The sequence below is a fragment of the Sceloporus undulatus genome, chromosome 1, assembly GCF_019175285.1.
Source record: "Sceloporus undulatus isolate JIND9_A2432 ecotype Alabama chromosome 1, SceUnd_v1.1, whole genome shotgun sequence".
Classification (NCBI taxonomy): domain Eukaryota; kingdom Metazoa; phylum Chordata; class Lepidosauria; order Squamata; family Phrynosomatidae; genus Sceloporus; species Sceloporus undulatus.
In genome coordinates, this window is record NC_056522.1 from 376,303,390 (window position 1) to 376,328,096 (window position 24,707).

Sequence of the window (24,707 nt, forward strand, 5' to 3'; positions counted from 1 at the left end):
TAAAAACTAATAAAATAATAATTAATAACAAATTAATAATAAATACAAAAATTAAGTTTTTAAAAAAAATACTAAAAACCCCATAAACCAGTTAAAACTGGGAAAAGGAATGACATCTTTATGAACCAGCAAGGCTTTCTCGCAGTGGGCTGTGTGTGTGTGTGTGTGTGTGTGTGTGTGACACTGTCGTGATCAGTTACTGCGCAGGGAGACGCCAACCCTAGTGACGTCACTGACGGGGTTCCCCTTCCCATGAAAATGAGGAAGAAACTGAGGCCAAGGGAATGCGAGACCGTGGCAGTGCCGCCTCCCGCCGCCAGTGGCCGCTGCGGAGCGCTGTTCGGGAGGGAGTTATCGGCTCCCCCGCCCTCCGCGCCTGCGCAGTTTCCCTTTGGGCCCTCCCTCTCTCTGTCGCGCGCGGGCCACCAGCCAATCGCGTGGCTCCTTTCCTCCGCCCCGGCCCCCCGCCCTGAATGGCCTTTCCCGGCATCCCCCGCGCGGGCAGGCTGGGCCGGGGCCTGCTTCGCCGCCATGGCGTTCACGTTCGCCGCCTTCTGCTACATGCTGGCCCTCCTGCTGACCGCCGCCCTCATCTTCTTCGCCATCTGGCACGTGAGTGCGGGGAGGGCGCGGAGCAAGACTGAGGGGGGAGAGGCCTCCGGAGGGAAAGGGAGCCATTGGCTCAAGGGTCCCATCGGGAGAGGAGCAGAGGAGCTGGCTCTTGGTTGGGGCTCTCCTCAATCATCGGAGGGAAGGGCCTTTGGAGGGCTCTCCGCAAGGGCAGGGGCCACGTTTGGGGGCCTTTTGCCAGAGAGGGATGAGTATTTGGGGGAAGGAGAGGCCTTTGGGGCTCTTCGGGGGGGGGGGGGGGGAGGGGGGGCTCTGAGGCCACGGCAGAGGCCCTGCCGAAATGACCGAGAGAGGGCCACTGCGAGGCCTGCCCTGTCCGGTGTTTACGGGGGCCAGAGAGGGAGAGCTGCAGCCTTTCAGCGCATCGACTCCAACTGAGACACGCTTCGCAAGAGGCCTTGTTGCTCTTGGGGCAGCCAGGCCTGAAAAGCTTCTCCAGGGCTGTGATGAGTTGCCATCTAAGTCCATCCTGGTTCTCGTCCCAGTTTGGGCCCAGAATGTGGTAAAAGTGAAGGGTGCTTCTGTTCAGGGTTGGAGCTGAGGTCTTGATAAGGGATGCCATACTGAGGAGGGAGCTGACTTGTTTTCACTTGCTCCAGAGACTAGGACCCAGAGCAATGGATGCAAGCTACAAGAAAAGAGATTCCAGCTCAACATTAAGAGGACCTTCCTGAGAGTAAGGGCTGTTTGACAGTGGACTATGTTGCCTTGGAGAGTGGTGAAGTCTCCTTCCTTGGAGGTCTTTAAGCAGAGGCTGGATGGCCATCTGTCAGGGATGCTTTGATCTGGATTTCCTGCATGGCAGAATGGGGTTGGACTGGATCAGGGCCCTTGGGGTCTCTTCCAACTCTATGGTTCTATGATTCATGCTGTTTTGGATTTAGTTGCAGTTGGTCTTTAGATAGGGACTGCCTTCTCTCATGCAGGTGCCCTGAATATGGGCAAAGGACAGGAACAAGGCATTAAGCATTGCCTTATGAAACTGTCAGAGACCTTTCAGACTCTCCTCCTGTTCCAGTTACAATCAGCTACCAATTCTACATGGCAGTGCAGTCTGCTTCCTCAGCATGGCTGTTTGGGCTGAGGTTATCCTTGTCCAGGTTTGGGTTTGGATCTCTGAAGATGGCAGCCACAGATGCTGGCAAAACACCAGGAATAAAACTCTTCTGGAACATGGCCCCATAGCCTGAAAAACCCAGAAAACTATGGATGTCGTCCATGAAAGCCTTTGCCCTCACATTGTTCATAGCAACCTTGTAGCCATAGAGCAGATGCTGTGGTTATCTTTTATTGGACCAGCTAAGTGAGTCCCTAAGTGTTGCATCCTTTGAAGCTGAAGGAGTGCTTTCTCTCCAGATCATTGGAAACAAAGCCGGGAATTGAATTGTCCTGAACTGTGGGGAATGAACCAGGGACACTACTATTTTGGAAGGGGGATTAGGGAATAGAAACTTGCTCTTGGCTGCTTAACATGATGTTGAGACTGAGCCTAACTTCTTGGTAGTATTTGAGAACCACGAGATGTTGTCTCTGAATTTGCCTCTAGAACTTGGTCTTTTCAGGGTGTAGTGAATGGCCAGGTTTATCCACTGCGGTTGAGCTCTTCTTCCATTGCTACCTAACCACTGCGATTTCATTCTAGATTATAGCTTTCGATGAGCTGAAGACTGACTACAAGAATCCAATAGACCAGTGTAATACACTTAACCCTGTAAGTTTTGCGTGCAAGAGATCTCTTTGCGTTAATTCACAGTTTGGCTATATATTAGTACTTAACGTTCATTCACCATACGCCAGTAAAATGTTGTTTGATTATATCTAATGGATGTAAGATCTCTTGGCAGAATCCTTTCTCTGCCCTCCTTTGTTTCCTGACGCTTGAAATTCTGACTTATCTGCTTGTGATCTTGCAAGTGGTCATACTAACATTCTTTCAATCTGCTTTTTACATTTTCGGCACAAAGACAGTTGAAAAGGTTAAAAAGATTAAAAGAGTCAAAATTGCATTAAAGGTGTGTACTGCTTCTTAGTTTAATGTCTTAATGCCACTCTCTTCTTTGTTTTTCATTTGTTGGGAACATCTGTATGCTTCTTTTGGTCAGTGTGCTTGTTCATCTGCTTGTCTTTTGTCGATTCAGGGGATGTATTAACTTCATGGACTTTGCGCATTGTTCACTTGCTTAATAAGAGACGGGGAAAACTGTTACATGCTTAAATTCTTCTGTAATTAAGTCAAGCTTGCTATCAGTTCTTGGTACCAAGAATCAAATAGATTTAACATTCACATTTAATATATGTCAGGTTCCCTTTAACCAGAGTTCACAAATCTAGCTCAGAATCTTAACTTTGGTTAAGATGGGAACTCCTTTTTGGTTTTGGTGCAGGTTTTACTCCAAATCATGCTTCAGGGAATATATGGTGGGGTATGGGGAAAATGCTGTCCTAAAGCTGGTTCCTTGATTTGTAGTACATGGTTTGTATTGGATATGCAATGTATGATTTGTGTTACATCTGCACCAGGACTTTAGGAGATACATAATCAATATCCTTTAAAAACATTCAGTTTAAAACAGAGTTATTTGGGATTGCCTACAGCCCATGAACTCCTCTTCTGATGTCGCCCTTCTTCTTGGGATTCAGACTCTGCATTGTCTGTAGAGTCTTTAAGATGGTGTCTCTACAGCCTCCAGCTGGCGTGTATCTGCCGCTAGCTGTTGAAATAGATGGGACTGTTCAGATAGTGAACAAAAGAACTACTTTTATAGATACTAACAAGATGCATGCACTTCCTCAGGAGACTGATCAGCCCAAGTAAAGTGGCCTGATTTCTCATGTGTTGCGTTTCCATTTTGCCAGATCCTGACATCTGATTGAGAAAGTTGTTCTCTGAAACCACTCTCTAGACTACATTCAGCTTCAGCAGAACCACTCTGAATGGTGGCTCATGGACTAGTGCCAGTCTGTGAAAGGTTTCTAGGAAAGAAAGAAATGGCAGTAGCCAAATGAGGGCCAATATGGTACTGGTCCCTGGCACATTAGACTAAAAATAAGTCACCTGTCCCCCACATCAGCCTGAGGGACATTGAGCTAGAGGATTTTACAAAATAGCCCAGGTACCCTGCCACTGTTGAGCCGAAGGGCTCCAGGAACTGGTCTCCATGCTGAATGCAAACAGATCAGTTGGAAACAAGGATAGTGTAGGTGTGAATTACTTCCACAAAGTGGGATATGCGGAGAAGAGCGCATGCAGTGAGCCTGGATAGTGACTGCGCATGGAACAGTTTACTCTACTCAGTCATCTCTCATTTGATGTGGGAGGGTGAGAAAATGTTCACAGCATTTATGCATTCCCTTATCACAGACTTTAAACCAACAAGTTTTTACCATATGCATGTTGAACATGACTATCAGTGCTTCTCTGAGCTTTCCGTTTGTTAAACTGTGTTTAAAATGTGTAGGTGAGAGTCTTTAGACTTTCATGTGATTGAATCCTGTTCCTATAAATGTATTCTTGGTCTGGGGAAATATTAGAATTTCTAGTAATTGTATTTGTGAAGTTGGGAGATTTTTCTGCAAACTATGGCCCAAAAGACCCTACAGAAATAATCCACTTTGACACCTCTTTAAGTGCCTTGGTTCAGTGCTAAGGAATCCTGGGAACTGTAGTTTATTATGGCACCAGAGCGCTCTCTGACAGAGAAGGCTGAATGTATCACAAAACTACAGTTCCCAGAATTCCCTAGTACTGAGCCAAGGCAGTTAAAGTGGTTTCAGACTGGATTATTTCTGCAGTGTGTTGTGGACCTATAGTGCTGTAGAGTACATCAGTAACTGCAGGCTCAAACGAATCCAGGATCATCAGCTTCTCTTGGCCTATATGGCTCGTGGTGCCAATTCTTATTGAGTCTGCTGTCCATAATATGCTCCTGTGTAAACAGAATATACATTGTCTGTAGATTTTCACTGGAAAGCATGATGCTTAAGAAGTAAGTAAATTGCAGATGACTTTTATTGCGGTGGAAAAATCCATCCGTGATTCTAGATAATGAGTCGGAAATACCTTTCCAGACCTGTTTGCTCCCTTCAGCACTATGGAATTAGTGCCCCTTATAGTTATATCTGAATTGTACTACATTCATGGTTACAACTGGCCAGGCTTTCTAAATATAATGCTTTTTATAGACATTTTTTATGTAGTAATATACACAACAGTCTAGAACTTCAGGTAAACTGTAGGGCACAGCTTTATCTGAATGGTTTGTGACAACTAAAGTAATCAAAAAATGGAGAATGGTATGGAATAGTATCATTCCTGAGCTTTGCTTTGAAAGTAGATGTTCTTAAAGTTCCATGTAAGTTTCTAGTCCTCCTGATTGTGAAGGCACCTGAGAGAATCGCTTTGTAGAATAGTTTAAAAACACATATTTCAGAAACATTTTTGTAAGAGTAGATGGTTCATGGTTTCCAGAGAATGAACACTTCTAGGGTCAATGTCCTTCACTTGTTTGGCAGATGCAGTAAGCAAGTCTTGTTACTTCAGGATCTCTGGAATTGCTCTCTGCCAAACAGCCGGTCATCTTTTGGGCTGTGTGTTTACTTTTATACATGTTATCCTCTAAATGAGTGTATAGTTAGACTTTCATACATACCATTTTAACCCCCGTGTGTTACAGTGAGGAACGGCTGCTTGTCTCGAGGCAGCTGAAATCCCATCTGTGAGCTCTGGTTTGGAGGTAGTGCAAGAGAAATAAGCAGGCATGGTGAGAGATGTAAGGTCCCTAGAGTAAATCTGATTTTTCCTGGGATAAAAGTTCAAACAAATGAAGATGTTTACAAATCCTCCGATTATTTGATGATGTTCTCTGTCGTATGCCTTTTCAACTCCAGTTCTGTTAAGATGTATAAATGATGTTAAGTGTTTCATAGTGACCAAACAGTTCTTTGTAAATTGGATTAACTGTGTCAAGTTTACAGAGCAATTATCACAACACAGTACTGTGAAATTCTTAATGCTGGCTTCTCTTGTCTAATGCCAGCTTTGTTTGTTGTACCTTTTCTCTTGTTTCTTTTGAACAGTGCCATATATTACTTAAATGATGTGTCACTCAAATGTGCTAAATGTTGAAACAGAATTGGCTGACTTGTATGTCTTCTTTGCAGCTTGTACTTCCGGAGTACCTTATCCATGCATTCTTCTGTGTTATGTTTCTGTGTGCAACAGAGTGGCTCACGCTGGGACTCAATATGCCATTATTGGCTTACCACATTTGGAGGTACTACTGGGAATGGTTTGCTATTAGTTTACTTGAGGAAGATTTCTTACTGGGTCTTTTAAGTGAATTATTCTAGGGACTTTTTCATGGAATTAAGGATTTTTTAAAAACTGGATTAAAAATTCTAGAGATTGTTTTTTTAAAACAACAACAACAACCCATAAACAGTTTTTAAAAAGACCAAACACAGTTTTCTAAGAATGAAGAGTATTGTTGCCATGGCCATTCAGTATATGCATAGGCATGTGAAACCATGTTGCCCAGAATTGGTTTCTTAGTGTTTAACTTAAAGGAAATAATCCAGTTTGACACCACTTTAAGTGCCCTGGACAATGCTATGAAATCCTAGGAATTATAGTTGGTTGTAGCACCCGAGCAAACAACCAATTACAATTCCCAGAAATCCATAGCATTGAGACAGTGCAGTTAAAGTTGTGTGAAACTGAATTATTTCTGCAGTGCAAATGAGACTGCAGTTTCTGTCTTATTGTTATCAGACAGGAAGTCAGGACATGACTTAAATCTAAATTAGGAGTAAAGTATCTTGTATGTTTCTCTGTTCTGTTGGCAGAGCAGAGGAAAATTCCCCTTCCAGTTTTCATTGCACATGACTGAGGCCTTAATTCAAATCCAAACCTCTGTCCTCATGTCTTCCATTGGGCCTCCTTTTAGAACTGTATGGACACAGAAGATACTCAGGGTCTCCTAGTCTAACCCCCTGCCTCTTCAGGAAATCACCCAACATCTGTTTAAAAACACCCAGCAAAGGCAAACCAAACATCTGAGGCAGTCTGTACCATTGTTGAAATCGTGTTTTTTGGAGGGGGAGGGGGCATCTTGAATCCATTAGTTTGGGTCCAACTTCCTGAAGCAGCAGAAAACAAACTTGGTTTGTCTTCTGTGGTGAGCAAGATAAAAAAGGATCTGGGAACTTTCAATGAGGAATGGTTGAGAAAGTTGGGTATGTTTAGCTTGGAGAAGATTGAGAAGTGATATGATCAGAAAACTGTCTACAGGGCTGTTACACAGAAGGTGAATCAAGTTTGTTTTCTGCTGCACCAGAAGGTTGGACCCAAACTACACCAGGGGAAGGTGCCAAACTGGTAGAAGGCCTGATTTTGGCCCAAAGCTGCTAACATCGTAAAACATGGAAGCATTATAAACAATATGCATGCTTTTGTTCATAAACAGATACCATATCAGCAATGGCATAAGAAGAAGGGGACAGGATTTCAATACCTTCAGCTGGTTGTTAACTTTCAAATGCATGACATATGTTCATATGGGATGGATGTGTTAAAGTGTGACTCACAAGATGTTTTAATTAGTAAGTTTGCTAGTTAGGTATATGCTTCACTAAGTTTGTACAATTACCTTTTGCTGAGGTTTTGCTCAGTTCATGCATTTTATAGGCAGGAAACCTTGGACGGTGGCAGGAGCAAAATTCCCAATTACATGAATGCAAATATATTTTTCCCATTGCTGATTAGCATGATGTCTATTTGTGTGTGGATATATATATATATATATATAGAGAGAGAGAGAGAATAATTTTTTGGATAGAAAGCATATGTTTATATTTGTTACATGTGCATTTTCTTTTTTAAAAACCAGCAAACTGATTTCCTGTAGCTTTCAAAAATGCAAATTCATTTTTTCGCCAGGTATATGAGTAGGCCTGTAATGAGTGGACCAGGACTCTATGACCCAACGACCATAATGAACGCGGACATTTTAGCATATTGCCAGAAGGAGGGATGGTGCAAACTAGCGTTTTACCTTCTATCCTTTTTTTACTACCTATATGGGTAAGTTATCAATTATATATATATATATTTATTAAATTACAGAAGTTATAATACCACTTTCTGGGTGATGAAAAATTTAAGACCAAACCTCATAATATTGTGTGTGTGTGTGGGGGGGGGTGTAGTGGTTTGAACACTGGACTATGACTGGAGGCCAGGGTTCAAATCCCTGCTTGGCTATGGGCCCCACTGAGTGGCCTAGGGCAAGTCACACTCTCAGCCTCAGAGGATGGCAATGGCAGAACCCTATGAAGAAACTTTCCAAGAAAACCTTGTGATAGGTTTGCCTTAGGGTCATCATAAGTCAGAAATGACTTGGAGGCACAACAACAATAACCTCTATATGTGCCTTAAAGTTGCCTTATGGCAGCCCCAAAGGTTTCATAAGATTTTTTGGGGCAAGAAATACGTAGAGTTGGTTTAGCCAGTTACTCCCTCTGAAATGCAACCTACAACAACAAGTACTGACATGAGCTCACACTGTAGCTTCCAAGATCAGACAGGATCTAGTGCCTCCCAGCAATTAAAATCAAAAGTCTCAGAGCCCATGCATTTTACATCGTCTTTAAAGTATTGTACAGAAGTAATCTTTGGTGCATCTCCCTTTTACGGGGAGTGGGTGAAGTTCTTTAGTCTGGTCATTTCGACTGGCAAGGCCTAGTTTAGAAGACATCTGTAATGATTTAATTTCTACATCAGGGGCTTTGACAGATCTGAAAAAGTGAATGAATTTGTAAGGAGAAGATGCCACAAGTTCATTGGAAGAAGTTGAAAATGGTGGCTGCAACTGTTACAATATTGGATGAATAGATAATGTGTTTAACAGCTTTCCTTGCTAGGGGACTAATGGACACCACAATACAAGTCTCTGGCTTCAGCTTACTCCATAATCTTAGCTGTGAAGATTTATCATGTAGATGCCTGTATAATACACGTTTTAAGTGTAACAGATCCATATATGTGTATATGTTTACTTTACTGCTTCTCCTTTTCCCCACAGCATGATTTATGTGTTGGTGAGCTCTTAAATGGCGATGTCTGGCGGATTTGGTTCCAGCAACATGCATGCAGAAAAGCCACGAAACAAAGGATTATTGTCGAAGAGTCTGGTATCAAGATTTAGCTATGGGATCTGGCGATCACAGTTTCAGTAGGGGGGAAATGACATCCACTCTTCTTTCCCCCATCCCAAAATATGTCTATACTCATGGAAAGACTTTTAAACAATTACTGGAGCGTATAAAGTAACAAGTATTACACTATAAATTAATGTAAAGCAGTTGGTTTTGGACAGTTTTGGCCCTGCACTCCATAAGGAACAGCCATACCTTCGATTATAATTGTGTTAATTGCTGTCCCTTAGTATAATAGAGGGTTTTGTTTTGTTTTGTTTACTGGACTTTATAGTGGCTCAGTTGGGTTACAGACTTCCATCTAGCTGTCAGCTGCGAGTACAAAGTGCTTCTAAAGGACCGAACCCTTTTCTGTGTGTTATATCTTAGGTAACCTTTATGTGTCTTATAGATGAATACATGAGTACAATCACAGGAATAATTGTAGTTCTATTTTTTACTATTTGGATATTCTGTCCCTGTAATGTGCATGGCTCAAACCTTCCATATTTACAGCAAGCAATGAAGTCAGTAGCCCATGTTTTAATTTTCCAGGCTACGTGGATATTTTGAGGAAACAGAGTTGTTGGGGAAAGGGTACGTTTTAATTCTTTTTAAAAAAAGATAACATCTTGTGCAACCATCTCAAAGTACCATACATCCTGAATCAAACATGGCAACAAAAGATAGAACTGCATAGAGAGGCACATAAGCAACAAGGTTGGGTAAATAGCTTTGCTGTTCCTTAGTGCAATACAATAAAAATGTCAAAGACAGATACTAGTTTACCTGCTTAGGTTTTTTTCAAAATACTGTGAAACTGTAAAAAGTGTGGTTTTAGCAACTTGCTATTAGCCAGTACTCTTCCGCTTTTAAAAATCAGTCAAATAACTTGTACTAAACATCTGAACTAGTTGCACAACAAGGTAAAAGATAGTGAAATTCTTACAAAGGTGAGCGTTTTTTCTGACCCTTGAAAACAGTTTTTCACAGGAGTGTAGACTTTGCAACAGATTACACTTTGCAAGAGATTCTTAGTATTCACTTTTGTATATTTAACTCACTTTGCATCATGGAAGGTCTTGGGAGAGATGAAGTAGATCACAGCAGACTGAATTTAGTGCACCAGCTGTTGAAAATCTTACAGTTAACTGTAGCAGAAGTCCTCTATGCTGCAGTAACAACTGCTGCCATTAATGCTCTTTGGGACAAAGGATGTCTGGAGTACAAGGTAGCTGCTTATAACTAAACATTTGGCTTTATGCTTACCATGGGCCCTATGAAGTCAGCCATAAATATTTTGAAATAACAGAAATATTAAATTTTCATATTTAATAAAGCAGGGTGAAATAGGAATGAAAATGGAGGTATCCCATCCAGATGAGTGCATTCTGTTTTGACAGTCATGTAGACTTCTAGGGATACAGTTGTTATCTTCAAACACATCAGTTTTCTGTAGGTGAGTATGTGACATACTGATGTCTATCAGATACTGTTGCCAGTGTAAGTGAAAGTAGCTACTGCAAAGTTACAAAATCACATTTTTTCTAATGATATGTATCCATATTTTTTATAAAGCATCTGCAGTATTTTTTTTTATGGAGGTGGTATATATACTAAGCCACCCCACCCCCAGAGCTTCCTCTAATTATTTAAAGGGCAATTAGAAGTTGCTGTAAAACTACCTTCACTTTTGCCTCTTTTAAAACATGTTTGCTTTTATTCAAAGGATAGTTTGCATCCTCGCTTTTTCTTATATATTACATCTTTAACAGTATTGTAGAAGCCAGTGTGGTGTAATGGTTTGAGGGTTGGACTATGAATCTGGGAGACCAAGGCCTGTTACAGACTGCCAAAATAAAGCTGCTTGGGGTCTCTTTGGAGGTATGCTGTTTAAATGCTGCATGCATCCTAAGAATCTGGAAGCTGCACCAAAGCTGCCCTCCAGTGCTTAGGAATGGAGTGTGGCTTTGGCGTGACCTCCGGACTCTTAGGACCCATGCATCATTTAAATAGCATACTTCCCAAGAAACCCGAAGCAGCTTTATTTTGGCAGTCTGTAACAGGCCCAAGATTCGAATCTGGGCTTGGTCATGAAACTTACTGGTTGACCTTGGGCAAGTCACACTCTCTCAGCCTCAGGGGAAGGCAGTGCCAATGAGAGGTTTGTTATAAGTTGCCATAAGGCAGAAATGACTTTAAGGCACAAAACAACAATAGGTCTAAAATGAGTTGACAGGAGGGAATATAGAATCCTTCATGCTTTGTGGATACAAATACGATGTGTAAAGTCACTGTTACAAAGGAGCTAGAGAAGTATGAGAAAAGAAGATCTCTAACCTGCTGCTAAGTGAATATACTGTTCTACTGAAATTAGTGTGACATGTTAACAAATGGAAAACAGCAGTGAGTTTAAGTCAGTGATGTCCAAACTCTGGCCCTCCAGCTGTTTTGGACTTCAGCTCCCAGAAGCCTCAGCCATCTTGGCTAATGGTCTGGGATTCTGGGTGCTGAAGTCCAAAACACCTGGAGGGCCAGGGTTTGGACATCACTGGTTTAAGCTGTAGCAAAATGATGCTTAAGCAAACTGTAAGAAGTGATGTATATTGAAATACTTTGACCAAGGAGGTTATGGAATTTAAAATAATAGATGAACAGCAGTCTGGGAATAAAACAAGTTGTTGGGTTCGTCCATAAATAAGAACAAGACCTACAATAATTTGTCCTAATAAAAGTCATCTGAGCCAGTGTAGTGTAGTAGTGCTTTGAGTGCCAGTCTAGGACTTTGGGAGACCAGGGTTCAAATCCCTACTGGATGACCTTGGCCAGATCATTGTCTCTCAGCCTCAGATGCAAGCAGTGTCCTCTAAACAGATCTTGTTAGGAAAACTCCATGAAAGGGTCACAATATACTGGGAACAAGCTCAAGGCACCTAACAATGACAACAAAGGTAATGCCATTTCTGGAAGCCTATTTGGGGGTAGCCATATTGGCCATGCAGCAAAATACCACAAAATCCAAAACCCGCAAAACAGTGATACCATTATTCAGCTAAGCCAAAAGCACAACATACATCATGCAAACTATTAAAGCTTCACTGGCTTCTTTGTCAGGCAGTGAGGTTAAAAATCCTGAGAAAAGTGATTATAAGAGTCACAGGTGTACATTTTGACTCAGATGTTCTGTTGTTGGTTAAGGTAGTCCAGAGGGGTCTCAGTGCAGGCAGAGGCCACTCTCCTCGTGTACTGAGTCAGAATTAAGAGAGGAACCATGAGGGCTGTGGGGTCCAAACCCATCATGCAGCAACATACAACTAAAGAACTCCTGGGAAATAGCCATCCAGCCTCAGCTTCAAGACCTCTGGAAGGAGGAGAGTGCACCGGGTGCCAGAGCAGCTCTTAGCCTTTACTGTCAAGAAGTAATTTCCTAACATTCTGGTGGAATGTACATAAGCTAAGATGTCACAACCACAGCTTTCTGACACAACAAATTTATGGAACAGAAGTGTCCTCTAAGATTGTGTAATGCTTGACATCTTTCAGGCTAAACTAACATCAAGACATTAGAAGCAACTTAAAGGTTGTGTAGAAAGAAAACAAGAAGTCAGTTCATTTCATTCTAATCCTTTGATTCATTGGTCACATCAAAAAGGGTGACAGCCATAAAGCATCATTCAGACATGGTTTTATTTAGTGCCACTATGGAGGTAATCTCACCTATGCATTCTGGGTTTGTTACTCACATTATGGAACTGCACTGATGTGCATCTCTGCAAGTTCGGTTGCTTATGTGCCAGCACTCGAATAAGGATGGAGCCAGTGGTGCGAATGTATTTGAAACTCATTCAAGGGATGCAGAGTTTTATCCCGGGTCTATTTAAATTGGTTATTCACGCTGCTGATGGTGTGAATCTTTTTTAAAAACATGGGAAAAAAACTATTATCAATTATCAATGGGTTTTTGGCATCCCCCAAACTTAATCTGGTGCATTCAGGATGCATGTGAACAATGAAGATTCAATCCAGATTCATCCTGGATTATTTTCACCGTCTGAATAACCCCTCAATTGTATTATCCTTGCTATTTTAGTGCAGGAAAATTCAAACAGAACAGGAGGTAACAACTGATTAGATAGGTCCAGTTTACATAAAGCTTTCAGGTTTTTTCTTGTTAAGTAATAACAGCAGAAAAGTCAAGTAGGGTTATTTTTTAAAATGTATTTACTGTAATGCCTGAACCATGAAAGAGGGTACTAAATTGAATACAAATGAATGCAAAATCTCCTGGGTGCACTTACTGGGCAGTCCATAGGCTGTGGACATATGTACTAGGATAGCAGTACATATGGTCTTGTATTTATATATATAGGTCTTGTATTTATATATATAAAGAGCAAAAGCTATTCCTGAAGGGGGTGGAATTGGAGTGAGATTCAGTGTAATGGATCATGCATTCAAATGCGTCTGCAAAAATTGAGACACACCCCTCCAGCGTCCTGCCTCTGCTAGTAATAAAGAAGTGCAAAATATTCCTTGTTCTGATACCTTCCCCTGATGCATCCCCCCCCCCCTGCACTTGACACAAAACACACAAGAATTACACTGGTTGCTGCTGTTTCACAAAATTACTTCTACAACAGAATCATTGGCAAGCAAGCAGTTCATAATGCCTTTTCAAGCAGCATACAGAACAGCAGCCCCAGAGCAGATCTGTTTGGGGGGGTGCTTCACCTTGCCGTTCAGTAAAATTGTGAGTATGTGTCCCAAGAAGCAGACTGAGGTATTGCAATAGTTCTCGAGTGGTGGTGGTGCAGCAAATGTGAAAAGGGGGCAAGTCTGTGTGTGCATGTACCATCCCTGCAAAAGCAATGCTTAAATGTCTTCCCCTATTACCCTTCCCCCAATTTTAGACATGGCAAAACCCAGCTTTCCCTTTTTATGAATATCCTGCTCAGCTTCTCCATACGGTTTGTCCTTGGTGTAGCAGGCACATGGCCTTTGCCACTACAAGATGGTTTCTTGACTAGGGGAGAGGGAAGTGAAAAGAAGAGGCAGAGACCATGAGAGCCCAGAAGTTAAGGTGGAGGGTGCATGGGGCCTGTGTGTGAGAGAGGTGCCATCAATAGGGTGCTGTCTGTGAGGCAAACAAAAATATGCATGCTACACAAAATATTTTGGTTCATATACTGTACTATAAGTGTGTGTGTGGGGGTGATGTCTGCATGTAGATGAAAAGGGGATTACAGGGGGAAATTTTTTGAGAAACCCTGGTGTAGTGGTTTGAGTGCTGGACTAGGACTCTGGGAGACCAGAGTTTGAATCCCTGCTTGGCCATGGAAATTAACTTGTCTTGGGCAAGTCACACTCTCAGCCTGAGAGGAAGGCAAAACCCTCCTCAAGAAGTCTTTCCAGGAAACTCCCATGATAGGTTCACCTCAGGGTCTAAGTCTAAAAAGGCACACAAGAAGATGGTGTCCCAAAGTGTAGGTTCAAACTGTATGCTTGTTTGCAGGTCTGTTTGTGTACAAGTAATTGCTCCAGTTCATTTTATCAGGTAGCAAGCAAGAACACTTTTCTATAAATAGATCTACTTGTTAGTAGATGCACATCAAGCCATGGTAATGGAGAACCTTACAGGATACTCTCTTACAATGACTGTTGAAATACTTGGAAAGGAAGCCCAGGTCAAACATGTCACCTGGAACATCAGATGTTGCCAGTAGAACACAATCCAAGAAAAAAAGCTGAAAATTCACCACATAAAGCTGTCTGATTCAGTCAGGGTTTCCTGTCAATCTCAAAAAAATTTGACAACAGCAAACATACATCTCCCAGCTCACCAGGAAAAATAGGGTATGGAAAGAAAGAAAGTTTAAAAAGTTTAAAAATTAAAATTAAAGTAAATGATGTTTATTATATATTCTACTACTCATCTCTCTGTAGTTTATGAATCCAATCTACAGCTTTACCTTTATGCATATCTCTCTTCTGTTTGCATTTATTGTTTTTCCTAATAAACTGCCAAGGGTTATGGACAGGCAACTAAATTCCCATGAGGCATGGAGGCAGGTTCAGTTTCTGCTGTGTTCACAAAGGGAACACTATGTGATGTATATATAACAGGTAGCCCAATTCCACTGTTTTGGCATTATCGGGATACTGATCTTGCTGTTGTGCCTTCTGTCAATGTATGGGCTGCCAAGGTCTCTGGAAAATCATGGAGGTAGTTGTATTGCTGTGAGAAAAAGCAGAAGGTGATTTAAGTTGAACAAACACTATCTGGGTGATCAAACCTATTCTGCAACAACACATGTTGAAGTGAGTAGAAAAACACTGTGCAAACGGATCTTGTAGCACCTTTGAGACTAACTGTAAAAGAAATAACACACTTCAGAAGAATTTGAAGAGGAGAGTCAGGGAGGTAGAATCAGCAGCTACAGCTAACAGCAGCAGGAGAGGTTAAGAGGAGATGAAAACAAGAGTCATACAAAAGAATAAAATATAAGTATTAACAGAGGTATCGGGATAGCAGTGGAGGATTTGGGTGTGACCTTGTGGTTCCAAAAATAGTGAATTTTGGATCCTGCCACCAAAATGATATTCAACTTAACTCTTAGAAAAATAGGAGACACACTTTTTGTGGAGCAAAACATCTGCTAGCCTTTTCAATCACTCTCCCCAGCAATCCCATCTCAGCTGTACCCTTACCTTTATAGTTTGTATTGCACCTGAACCTCTCAAGTCTCTCAGACTGTCTATGGCTTGCTGTGGGGCAACTGTGTCAGATATCTGAAGCAGGAGACAAGCTGCAACTGTAAAAAAATGACATTTTTTTAGTGTGGTGGCAGAACCTGTTCGAAAGCCAGAGGAATGTGAACCAAGACACTTTCCCAGTCCAATTAAACTTAACAGAGCTTGCTTCTGAGTAGATACGTCTCAGATTAAACTGTATCCCCTCAAACCATGTTTCCTCACTCCCTTCTAAGAACACTTTCTGAGAAACCTAACTGCAGATTATTGAGGCTTAAGAAAGGCTTGCCCTACAGCCAGAGAGTCTAGAAGCAGCCATCAAGACTTTTTTTCTCCCTTTGGTACATATAACTACCAGCTGTGGTTAACACATCATGATCAATTCAAATATGTTGCTACAAGATGTCTCTACATACATCATGATCAAGTGGGCTTTAATTCAGAAGGCTTTCTCCCACAATGCATATGTAAGTCTTTCAGTGTGCCACCATATTCTTTTGTTGTGTTGGAAGAACTCAGTTTTAAAACCAAGTATTTCCCTCTGCTAGCCCATTCTGTCAAACATGGTGGAGTTACTGTGTGAGTCCTGCTTCTGAAATGCACATGCCCATCTTCGCTTCTCATAGCCAGCTTATTCAAAAATTGTTTCTTACTAATTACAGAAACCAATGAATTATCTTCTCCTATTTTTCCAATGAAGTTTGCTGCAAAGAAACCTGTTCTTTAGTATCTATCTGAGAGGAAGCACAAGGCATAAGGAACTCCTCTAACCCACTAACGAAAACAAGCATGTTATTTACTGCTAGAAGAAACTTTTGTATCACGCAAGATTCATGGACAGACCAATTTAGGCAGGAGACTATTACAACTGATTTTAATTAAAAACAATGCTCAGTGTGTATTCATTTTTTTAAAAAAAGACTTTGCTTACTCAGACAGGATCGTCCAAGTCCACCGTAACAGCTGAAAGAAGAAAAAGTATTGGATATTTATTTTTTAAAATCTGAACCAAGTATTTTGCAATAATAGTAACTGCAATGTTAGAGTCTTTATTCCCTATCTAAAATTTCACCACCCTCCACTGCTCTCAAGCCCTGTGAGGGGCTGCTTTGCAGTGGTTAAGGGGGTGTGGAGAAGGAAGTTCAGATTGTGAAAATGTGGTTGGTCTGGGTTCCAAGGGAAGGAAAAGTAGTTACATTCAACCAGTGAGAGGATCCTCAAGTGTCCTCCCTTCCAAGCTGAGACTAGCCACATCATCATCATCTGAATAGCATTCCCCATCCTTCTCCTCCCCACTAATAAGTGGCAGTAGCAGCTGCCAGGGTGAGGACATAAAACTGTAGGATCACAGCCATCATTTCTCAAGCCTCTCACTTCTAAAACATCTTTTATATGAGGCTCGTCATGGGTAGTTTTCTCATTAATGAGGATTAGTTATCACATATTCCTGAACAGTGTCTCCCTCAGGTTACTTTGTCTGGATCTTTCCAGTATTGTCAAGGAAACTGCTGGCCTTCTCTTAAATGCTGCTCTTAAGTTCCTTAGATGGAGTAGTAAGATTTTTAAAATATATAGCAACAGTCTAAAATTGAAAGTTGTAAGACATCTTTCTTGTTTTGATTTTGCAGTCCCACTGACTTTCTCCTCCTGTTTAAAAAGTACCGGGCTAAACCTGCGGCATCACTAGGGTAGATGTCACCTGGTGCAATAACTAATGGTGTCCCCCCCCCCAACTGACCTTCTTCCATACCAAACCATACAGCAATAGCAATAGCAAGTACATTTCTATGCCTCTTACCGATGTACTAAGCAGTTTACAAAGTGTAAGCTAATTTGCCCCAACAAGCTGGGTACTCATTTTAGCAACTTATGGAAGGATGCCAGGCTGAGTCAACCCTGGAGCCCTTGGCTGGTATTGAACTCGCAACCTTGTGGTTTGTGAGTGAGTGGCTGCAGTACAAGCATTTAACCACTGCAGCACCAGTGGGTTTTTTTGTACTAATCTTACCCATAAATTGTAATTCCAATATATCGTTGAATGTATTAGCAACAGTTGTGACATAAACAACTAGCAAAATTTAAATTATTACTTTAAATTACAATATCAATGAACAGCTTAAATGTATTTACACATAGAATCATAGAATCATAGAGTTGGAAGAGACCACTAGGGCCATCCAGTCCAACCCCCTGCCATGCAGGAAATCCAAATCAAAGCATCCCTGACAGATGGCCATCCAGCCTCTGTTTAAAGACCTCCAAGGAAGGAGACTCTATCACCTTCCGAGGGAGTGCATTCCACATAGAATGGTTCATGTGGTTAAAGTGAAAATTTGGTTAAAAAAATAAAGAAAATTTTAAACTATTAAAAGAAAATGTTTAAAAAATATTTTTAACTTAAAAAAACTGGGAACTCTCCTTTCTCCTCCCACTGAGTCTCACCCCATCTCTTCCAGACTTTAAAGGGACACAGGTGAATGCCACAGCCTGTTTCTGCCCTAATGCAGTGCTATAATCCCCCCTTAGGATACCACCTGGTGCAGTCTGCACCCCGCTTGTGATGCTACTACCTGGTTGTGGAATCTGCTTGATATTGGTTCTCAACTTTGATTCTACCAAAAGCTTTGCATTTTAACTCCCAGAAGCCTCAATCTGTCTGACCCATGGTCAAGGATTCTGAGAGCTGAAGTTCAAAAATATTTGGAGGGCCAAAGGTCATGAACCATGTTTCCATTTTGTTTACTGTTTTCCAGTTATGGTGGATAATAAAGCAAAGGGGACAACAGCTAAGAGCAGAGAAATTTTACAAATGTCATTTAGCAGAAGTTGGGGATTGCAGCATATACATGTATGGAGGAAGAGAACAAGAAGAGTGGACTAGAACTCACTGTATTAAGGTCTTCCGATTACATTCAAGGCAGCTCCTAAGTTCGTTTAGAATCACATAGCACTGGGCAATATCTGGTGTCTCTCCATCAGGAATGGGGTGATGGTGCACAATGATCCCCTGGTTCTGATATGCCTCTAGGAGGTGCGGGACTCGGTACCTGGAAAGTTCTCCTCTGGTACAGAGTACAAATATATCCTGTACTCCATAGCTCTTCAATTCCTCTGCAAAAATATTTTGCTTGTTAAAATGCTAATAAGTTATTCAAGCCGTACGAATTCAATTTTGGAAAACGTTTCAGGTTGATCTCTCTATCAGAAAATTTAAGAATGTTAGGTTTAGAGCTGACCTTAATTTCAGAAACTGCTACAATTTGATCTTTTGGCATCGAAAATGTTGGTGTCTGACAGTAGGAAATAAGAAATGGTTTCACATTAAAAAGAATTTTGATGACCAAAATGTGCAGATCAATGAAATAGAAAATTCTTACGGTGCTTACATTATTTGCAAAACAAGAACCTGCAGAAAACTACAGGTGACAAATGAGACAGATGAATAAGACAGAAGGGAAGGGGTCTCTGGTGAGATACTGTTCGCTGCAAAACAGGGGAACATCATATGAACCATCTACCTTTTTCTTTGAAGCATGTTTCCACTGCATATATTTGTGGATATTTAATTGCTCACTTGATCATTATATTTAAACTCACACAGTTAACTAAGATGCCTATGGGAACTTGCCCATGCACTAATGGTTTATCAATGCTGCATAATTATAGCAATTTGACACTAATTGCTGCAAGTCCATCCCATGAAATCCCGGGTTTATAGCTTCTTGGATTTATGACTTGCTGATATACTTAAGAGTTCTCAAATTGTGGTGCGGCAGTGCAAGGGAGTGGACTAGAGCTCGCCAGCAGAGAATTTTATGTACCTCCCCAAACTACCATTTCCAGAATTCCATAGGAGGGAGCCATGGTAATGAAACTGGTATCAAACTTCTATAACTATGTAGAGTGGATACACCCTACCTTTTGCTTTTGAGACCTTTCTCCAAGTGCCCTCAGACATTAAGCATTAAACATTAAGGGGGAGAGAAACAACAGTGATGTCATTGTGGGGATCTAATACAGCTCATTCTAAGGACTTGGATGATGATCGCACATACAGAAAGGAGAGATGTAGTAATAATGGGGGGGGGGGATGTCAACCATCCTGATATTTGTTGGAAGTCAAACTCTGCCAGACATTTAAGGACAGAGGATCTGGGACACAGGATCTCTTTCACAGGGTCGCCATGAGTTGGGGTTGACTCGAGGGCTGCTAACAATAACAACAGCAACAACAAAGGATGGTAGAAACTCCCCTTTTGGTTGACATACACTTACCTATGTCCTTTTGAAGGCTTCTTCTTATATTTTTGAACCGGCAACCTAAAATGATGCAGGGTAAATGAATGAAAGAGAAATAAATAGGTATACTGGTAAAAACATTGAAACAAGTATTTTTTAAAAAACAAATTTAAGACATCCATGTCAATTTACTACCAACAGATAGGCTTAGTTAAAAAGGTAAAGGTAGTCCCTTGACATGAATGTCCAGTCGTAACCGACTGTAGGGGGCAGTGCTCCTCTCTGTTTCTAAGCCAAAGAACCAGTGTTGTCCAAGGACTGCTCTGGTGGTCATGTGGCCAGTATGACTGCACCAAATGCTGTTACCTTCCCATTGAGAAATGGTACCTATTTATCTACTTGCATTTGCATGCTTTTGAACTGCTAGGTTGGCAGAAGCTGGAACTGGTGACAGAACTAATGGCATAAAAATTCTTTAGCCTGCTGGCAGAAGGAGAGCAAGGATAAGGCCAGAAGAGGCAGGGAGTTCCAAAGTCTGGGAGCAGCCGCTGAGAAAGTCACTGGAGTGACATCCAGTGCATATTTTTTTGAAATTAAGATTTACAGGCCATTAAAATAAATTAATAAACATTAGCCATTACCACATACCTGGTAATGCACATATTCCTAGAAACTGGGAATAAACTGGTGAGAGGGCAAGCCTAAGAAAGAAAGAAAGAAAGAAAGAATTTGAAAATAGAAGGAAACTTTCACAACTGCATTTAAATTGCATTTAAAAGGAAACCTCCCTATAGTCCAAAACACACTGCAAAAATAATCCAGTTTGAGACCGCTTTAACTGCCCCAGTTCAATGCTAGGGAATTCTGGGAACTGTAGTTTTGTGAGACATTTAGCCTTCTCCATCAGAGCGCTCTGGTGCCACATAAACTACCAGGACAGTTAAAGTGGTCTCAAACTGGATTATTTTTGCTGTGCATTTTGACTTATGCAGATAATAGATTCCTTTCAATCCAGCTGAAGGTGACTGGACACTGGATAAGGGCCAATAAATCTGACTTCCAACAAGAGGGATTTGCCATGGCTCTACATTGCCCTGGGAGAAAGTAGGTTTGGAACCTGGAGCGGTTCTCCTGGAGTCAGCATTATCTGTAAGGCGAAAAGGCTTTTGTTGCATGGAATGCCTTTTACCATCAGTGACTACCTAGGGACACAAAGGGGCTCGAGCGGGTTCTTTTGGGTGCACGGGGAGAGCGTCATCAGTACGCTATTGGCACACTGTGACGCACCCACGACGCAAATGTTGTATGCCTTTAAGTCTCTTCTAAAACAACCATTAAAGGGCACAGGAGGCCTCTCCAGGTTTTCACTCTGGCAACTCTATTTTCTATTAACATTCAAATTTCTGTTTGCAGCTTACCAGGATACTTGAAAAGGTGTCTGCTCTTCTTCCAAGGGTTCTTCATCTGATGAGTCAAACTCATTTGTCGGCACTGCACATGCCTTAAGGAAAGATACCAAGCTGTTATTTAACAATAGCAATGGCATTTACATTTCTATACCGCTTAGGGTTGCCATAATTTGCTAACACCAAAACAGGACAAAACGGGGGAAATGCAGGACAAAATGTAGGGCAAATTTGCCTGAAAATGTAGGACATTCAAGAAAAATGGAGGACACAATCAACTACAAGCCAAAAACATTTATGAGATTGTACCTGTGAGAGATGCATCTCAGGAAAGCTCATGCTAGTTGCTGTGGCGGAGGAGGCCTTGCCATGGCGGCCTCCTTTTTTGGGACCTAGCCGGCCGGCCAGGCCCCTCAGCTCATTGTAGAGCTGAGGGGGAAGGAGGCCTTGCCGTGGCTGTAAAGACCAGGGGCCTATGGCTCTCCAGATGCTGATGAACTACTACTTGGGCCCAGGGTACTTGGAGGACCGCCTCTCCCCATATAGTCCGCCCCACACACTCAGGTCAACCGGGAAGCAATTTCTGAGGGTTCCACCCTGGAAGCGCTCTACAGCTGCAAAGAGGGCGTTTTCTATCTCAGCCCCGCTGCAGTTATGGAATTCGCTTCCCGAAGAGCTCTGCTTGACCCCCTCCCTCGACCAATTCAGGAAGAGACTCAAAACCTTTCTCTTTCCCCCAGTTGTAATCGCTTTTTCTCCCTCCCACCTTTTGCACCTGCACTTTGGCTAGTTTTTGTAAGGTTTTTAATCTGTGTTTTTAATTCCTTGTTTTAATCTCTGATTTTGTTTTATATTGTATTGGTGATATTTATCGTTTGTTGCTCTATAATGTTGTAACCCGCCTTGATCTCATGGAAAGGCAGGCTAGAAATAAACTATTTATTATTTTACTATTTATTATTATTCTCAGGGACAAAGTGGCTTAGTAGATGAGAAGCAAATTCTGACAATCATAAGGTCAGAAGGTTAGCAGTTCAAGGCCCAAGTGTCACATGATGGAGTGAGCTTCCATCACTAGTTCCAGTTTATTATTATTATTATTAACCTTTATTTATAAAGCGCTGTAAATTTACACAGCGCTGTACATACAATCTTTTAGTCAGACGGCTCCCTGCCCTCAGGCTTACAGTCTATGAAGACAGGACACAAAAGGAGAAGGGAGTGGTGGTGGGGAATAGGATCAGGTCCAGCAGATCTTCTCCACCTCTGAGGCCTGGACCAAGGCAGATGGACTGGAGGAAGGGCTTGGCTTCTTAATGGATGGTCAAAAGGAGGCTTCCTGGGTCAGAGAGGGGCTAGCCTCTGACCAACCTAGTAACAACCTAGTTGTTTGAAAGCATGCAAATGCAAGTACTGTATATAGTCAAGTATAAATCTAGAAATTTTAGTCAAAAAATCAATCCTCCAAAAACACGGTTCAGCTTATCCATGGGTGAAAGTAAGTACTGTACTTTAGCTCTTATGAAGAAAGGAGCCATTCCCTGGTAAAAGTCAAGAATGTAATCTGCCCTGAAAGTACTGGTGCCTTCTACTCTCTCATCCATCCAGCCTTTAGGGCGAGCAGCACAAACAGATATGCTTGCTGGCATTTTGTAAGTTCTTTGGCACTGATTTATCCTTTAGGTCCTTTGTCACATGCTTGGGAATCCTGGGAATTGTAGTTTGTTGTGACCACACCAGAGCTCTCTTGTCAGAGAAGGCTAAATGTCTCACAAAACTACAATTCCCAGGATTCCCTAGCACTGAGCCAAGGCAGTTAAAGCGCTCTCAAACTGGATTATTTCTCCAGTGGGTTTGGGGACCTAAATTTCTTTGAATGTATGAGTCTGCAGCAGCAGCAGAGGGATACTGGGAGCAGCAGTCCAAAGAAAGAAAGAAAGAAAGAAACTTCCAGACAGAACTGAGGGAATAATAATGATGAGCCTCCCAGAAAAAGCTTCCCTCCAAAACTCAGAAAGGGGGCACATGACTGGCTGGTCCCCCTGCCCGTCTCCGGCGTTGCTAGGATACCGCCCCGCCCCGCCTCACCTCAGAGGCGCGCGCTCGCGCCATCGCCTTTCAAAACAGAGCAACGGTCGTTAACGGCTTCGAACAAGGGGGCGGGGCGGACCTGCTTGAGATGGTTGCGTCTTGACCTATCAGGTGGCGCGAGAGAACGCAGCCCTACTCTTGCCTCCTTCTCTTTTTCTCGCTTTGGCTTGAAAGGAGAACGCTGATTGGACGGTGGCTTTAAGGCGCGCGTTTGCTCCCCGCTATAAATTACGTTAAATTATATAGCCTGACTGAGGCGATTTAGTGAGGAATTGTTCTGATTGTAAGACACCACACAAATCCCTATTTGATCTTGGAAACTAAGCTTTAAACTTAGCCCTGGTTGGTACTTGGATGGGAGACTGCCAAGGAATACCAGGCGCTGGAGGCTCTTTTTCAGAGAAAGGAACTGGCAAAGCCACCTCTGAATACCTCAGAAAACTGTGAAATAAATGGCGTTGCCATAGGCTCCTTGCAAGTTGTGAAAAAGTGGAACACACACAAATTAAAAAAAAAAAAACCCCCCCCCCTCTCTCTCTCTCTCTCTCTCTCTCTATATATATATATATATATATATTACCTGAGAGAACACTCTCTAGGAATCTCAAGGTCCTCCAGTGCTACTCTGTGGTCAAGATCTGCCAGATGTCAAACATGAAATTGCACTGGAGGACCTACAAATGCCCAGAGAAGTGTTCTCTCTAGGAATCTCTGGGTCCTCCAGTGTGGCTTTTGGTTAAAGGTGACCATAGAGTTACACTGGAGGACATAGAATCCTAGATATTACTAGAGAGAACATATTAATCAAATTTGTGAATGATCAAATCCACAAAAGTCAAAGCCTTAAATGTGGGGCCAGCTGTAACAGCCCACTATATTCTGTGCTGGTTAGGCCTCAGTTGGAGTTATTGGAAGATTTTGTTGCCTTCTCTTTCCCCCTTTGGATAGATAGGGAATTCCTGCATGCAACCTCCCCTCTCTCATTTAAATTAACCCTGTGAGTTAGGTCACTCCCGCTTTGGGACTGACATAACATTCTCTCAACATACTGTATTTTCAGCTGAGCTGTGTTTCCATCTTCCTGCCCTCTCAACCTTCTTTGGAAAGAGGATGAGATAAAGACACACCCCACTTGAACTGGCTAGTTTAGGATATAGCCTTTATGTATATACTGTATATAAAGCCATTAATAAACTTTTTTAAACTGCAAGCTATGTGTTTGTTGTTTTTGGAGTCAGTCTCAGTTCTTAGGGAGGTATAATATACTTATTTTTTGGTGGGTTTTTGGGGCTATGTGGCCATGTTCTAGAAGAGTTTCTTCTCTGAAGATGGCAGCCACAGATGCTGGCGAAACATCAGGAAGAAACCCTTCTAGAACATAGCCGCATAGCCCCAAAA

General features: G+C 42.0%; 2 protein-coding genes across 10 annotated transcripts; one reads left to right on the forward strand and one right to left on the reverse strand.

Annotated features, from left to right (window-relative positions):
* Positions 1-488: 488 nt before the first annotated feature.
* CNIH1 (cornichon family AMPA receptor auxiliary protein 1) lies at positions 489-9,601 on the forward strand. Its single transcript, XM_042445028.1, has 5 exons — positions 489-612; positions 2,273-2,341; positions 5,791-5,903; positions 7,568-7,711; positions 8,712-9,601. The coding sequence occupies exons 1-5, from the start codon at positions 532-534 to the stop codon at positions 8,737-8,739; spliced, it is 435 nt and encodes a 144-aa protein (XP_042300962.1). The 5' UTR covers positions 489-531; the 3' UTR covers positions 8,740-9,601.
* A 3,842-nt stretch (positions 9,602-13,443) lies between these two features.
* On the reverse strand, positions 13,444-23,946 carry CDKN3 (cyclin dependent kinase inhibitor 3). 9 transcript variants are annotated; one of them, XM_042443156.1, is made up of 8 exons: positions 23,307-23,375; positions 21,231-21,313; positions 20,461-20,513; positions 19,849-19,893; positions 18,462-18,684; positions 16,505-16,536; positions 15,532-15,635; positions 13,444-15,058 (listed from the first exon to the last, which is right to left on the reverse strand). In XM_042443156.1, exons 1-8 carry the CDS (start codon positions 23,328-23,330, stop codon positions 14,972-14,974), a joined length of 651 nt encoding a protein of 216 aa, XP_042299090.1. In that variant the 5' UTR covers positions 23,331-23,375; the 3' UTR covers positions 13,444-14,971. The 9 variants fall into 9 exon arrangements, with proteins under 9 accessions (XP_042299090.1, XP_042298916.1, XP_042299175.1 ...); XM_042442982.1 differs by lacking the exon at positions 23,307-23,375 and adding an exon at positions 22,730-22,928; XM_042443241.1 differs by lacking the exon at positions 23,307-23,375 and adding an exon at positions 21,528-21,544.
* Between the last annotated feature and the right edge of the window lie 761 nt (positions 23,947-24,707).

What these genes read in the sequence shown, in the direction of transcription:
- CNIH1 (XM_042445028.1), top strand. Translation starts at nt 532, where the DNA reads ATGGCGTTCACGTTCGCCGCCTTCTGCTACATGCTGGCCCTCCTGCTG. An exon ending in AGTGTAATACACTTAACCCT is followed by an intron (nt 2,342 to 5,790) that starts GTAAGTTTTGCG and finishes TCTTCTTTGCAG; the next exon opens with CTTGTACTTCCGGAGTACCT. An exon ending in TTGGCTTACCACATTTGGAG is followed by an intron (nt 5,904 to 7,567) that starts GTACTACTGGGA and finishes TTTTTTCGCCAG; the next exon opens with GTATATGAGTAGGCCTGTAA.
- CDKN3 (XM_042442982.1), bottom strand. Translation starts at nt 22,867, where the DNA reads ATGCCAGCAAGCATATCTGTTTGTGCTGCTCGCCCTAAAGGCTGGATG. An exon ending in AAGCCTTCAAAAGGACATAG is followed by an intron (nt 18,685 to 19,848) that starts GTAAGTGTATGT and finishes ATATTTTTGCAG; the next exon opens with AGGAATTGAAGAGCTATGGA. An exon ending in GTGCAATACAAACTATAAAG is followed by an intron (nt 15,059 to 15,531) that starts GTAAGGGTACAG and finishes TTTTTCTCACAG; the next exon opens with CAATACAACTACCTCCATGA.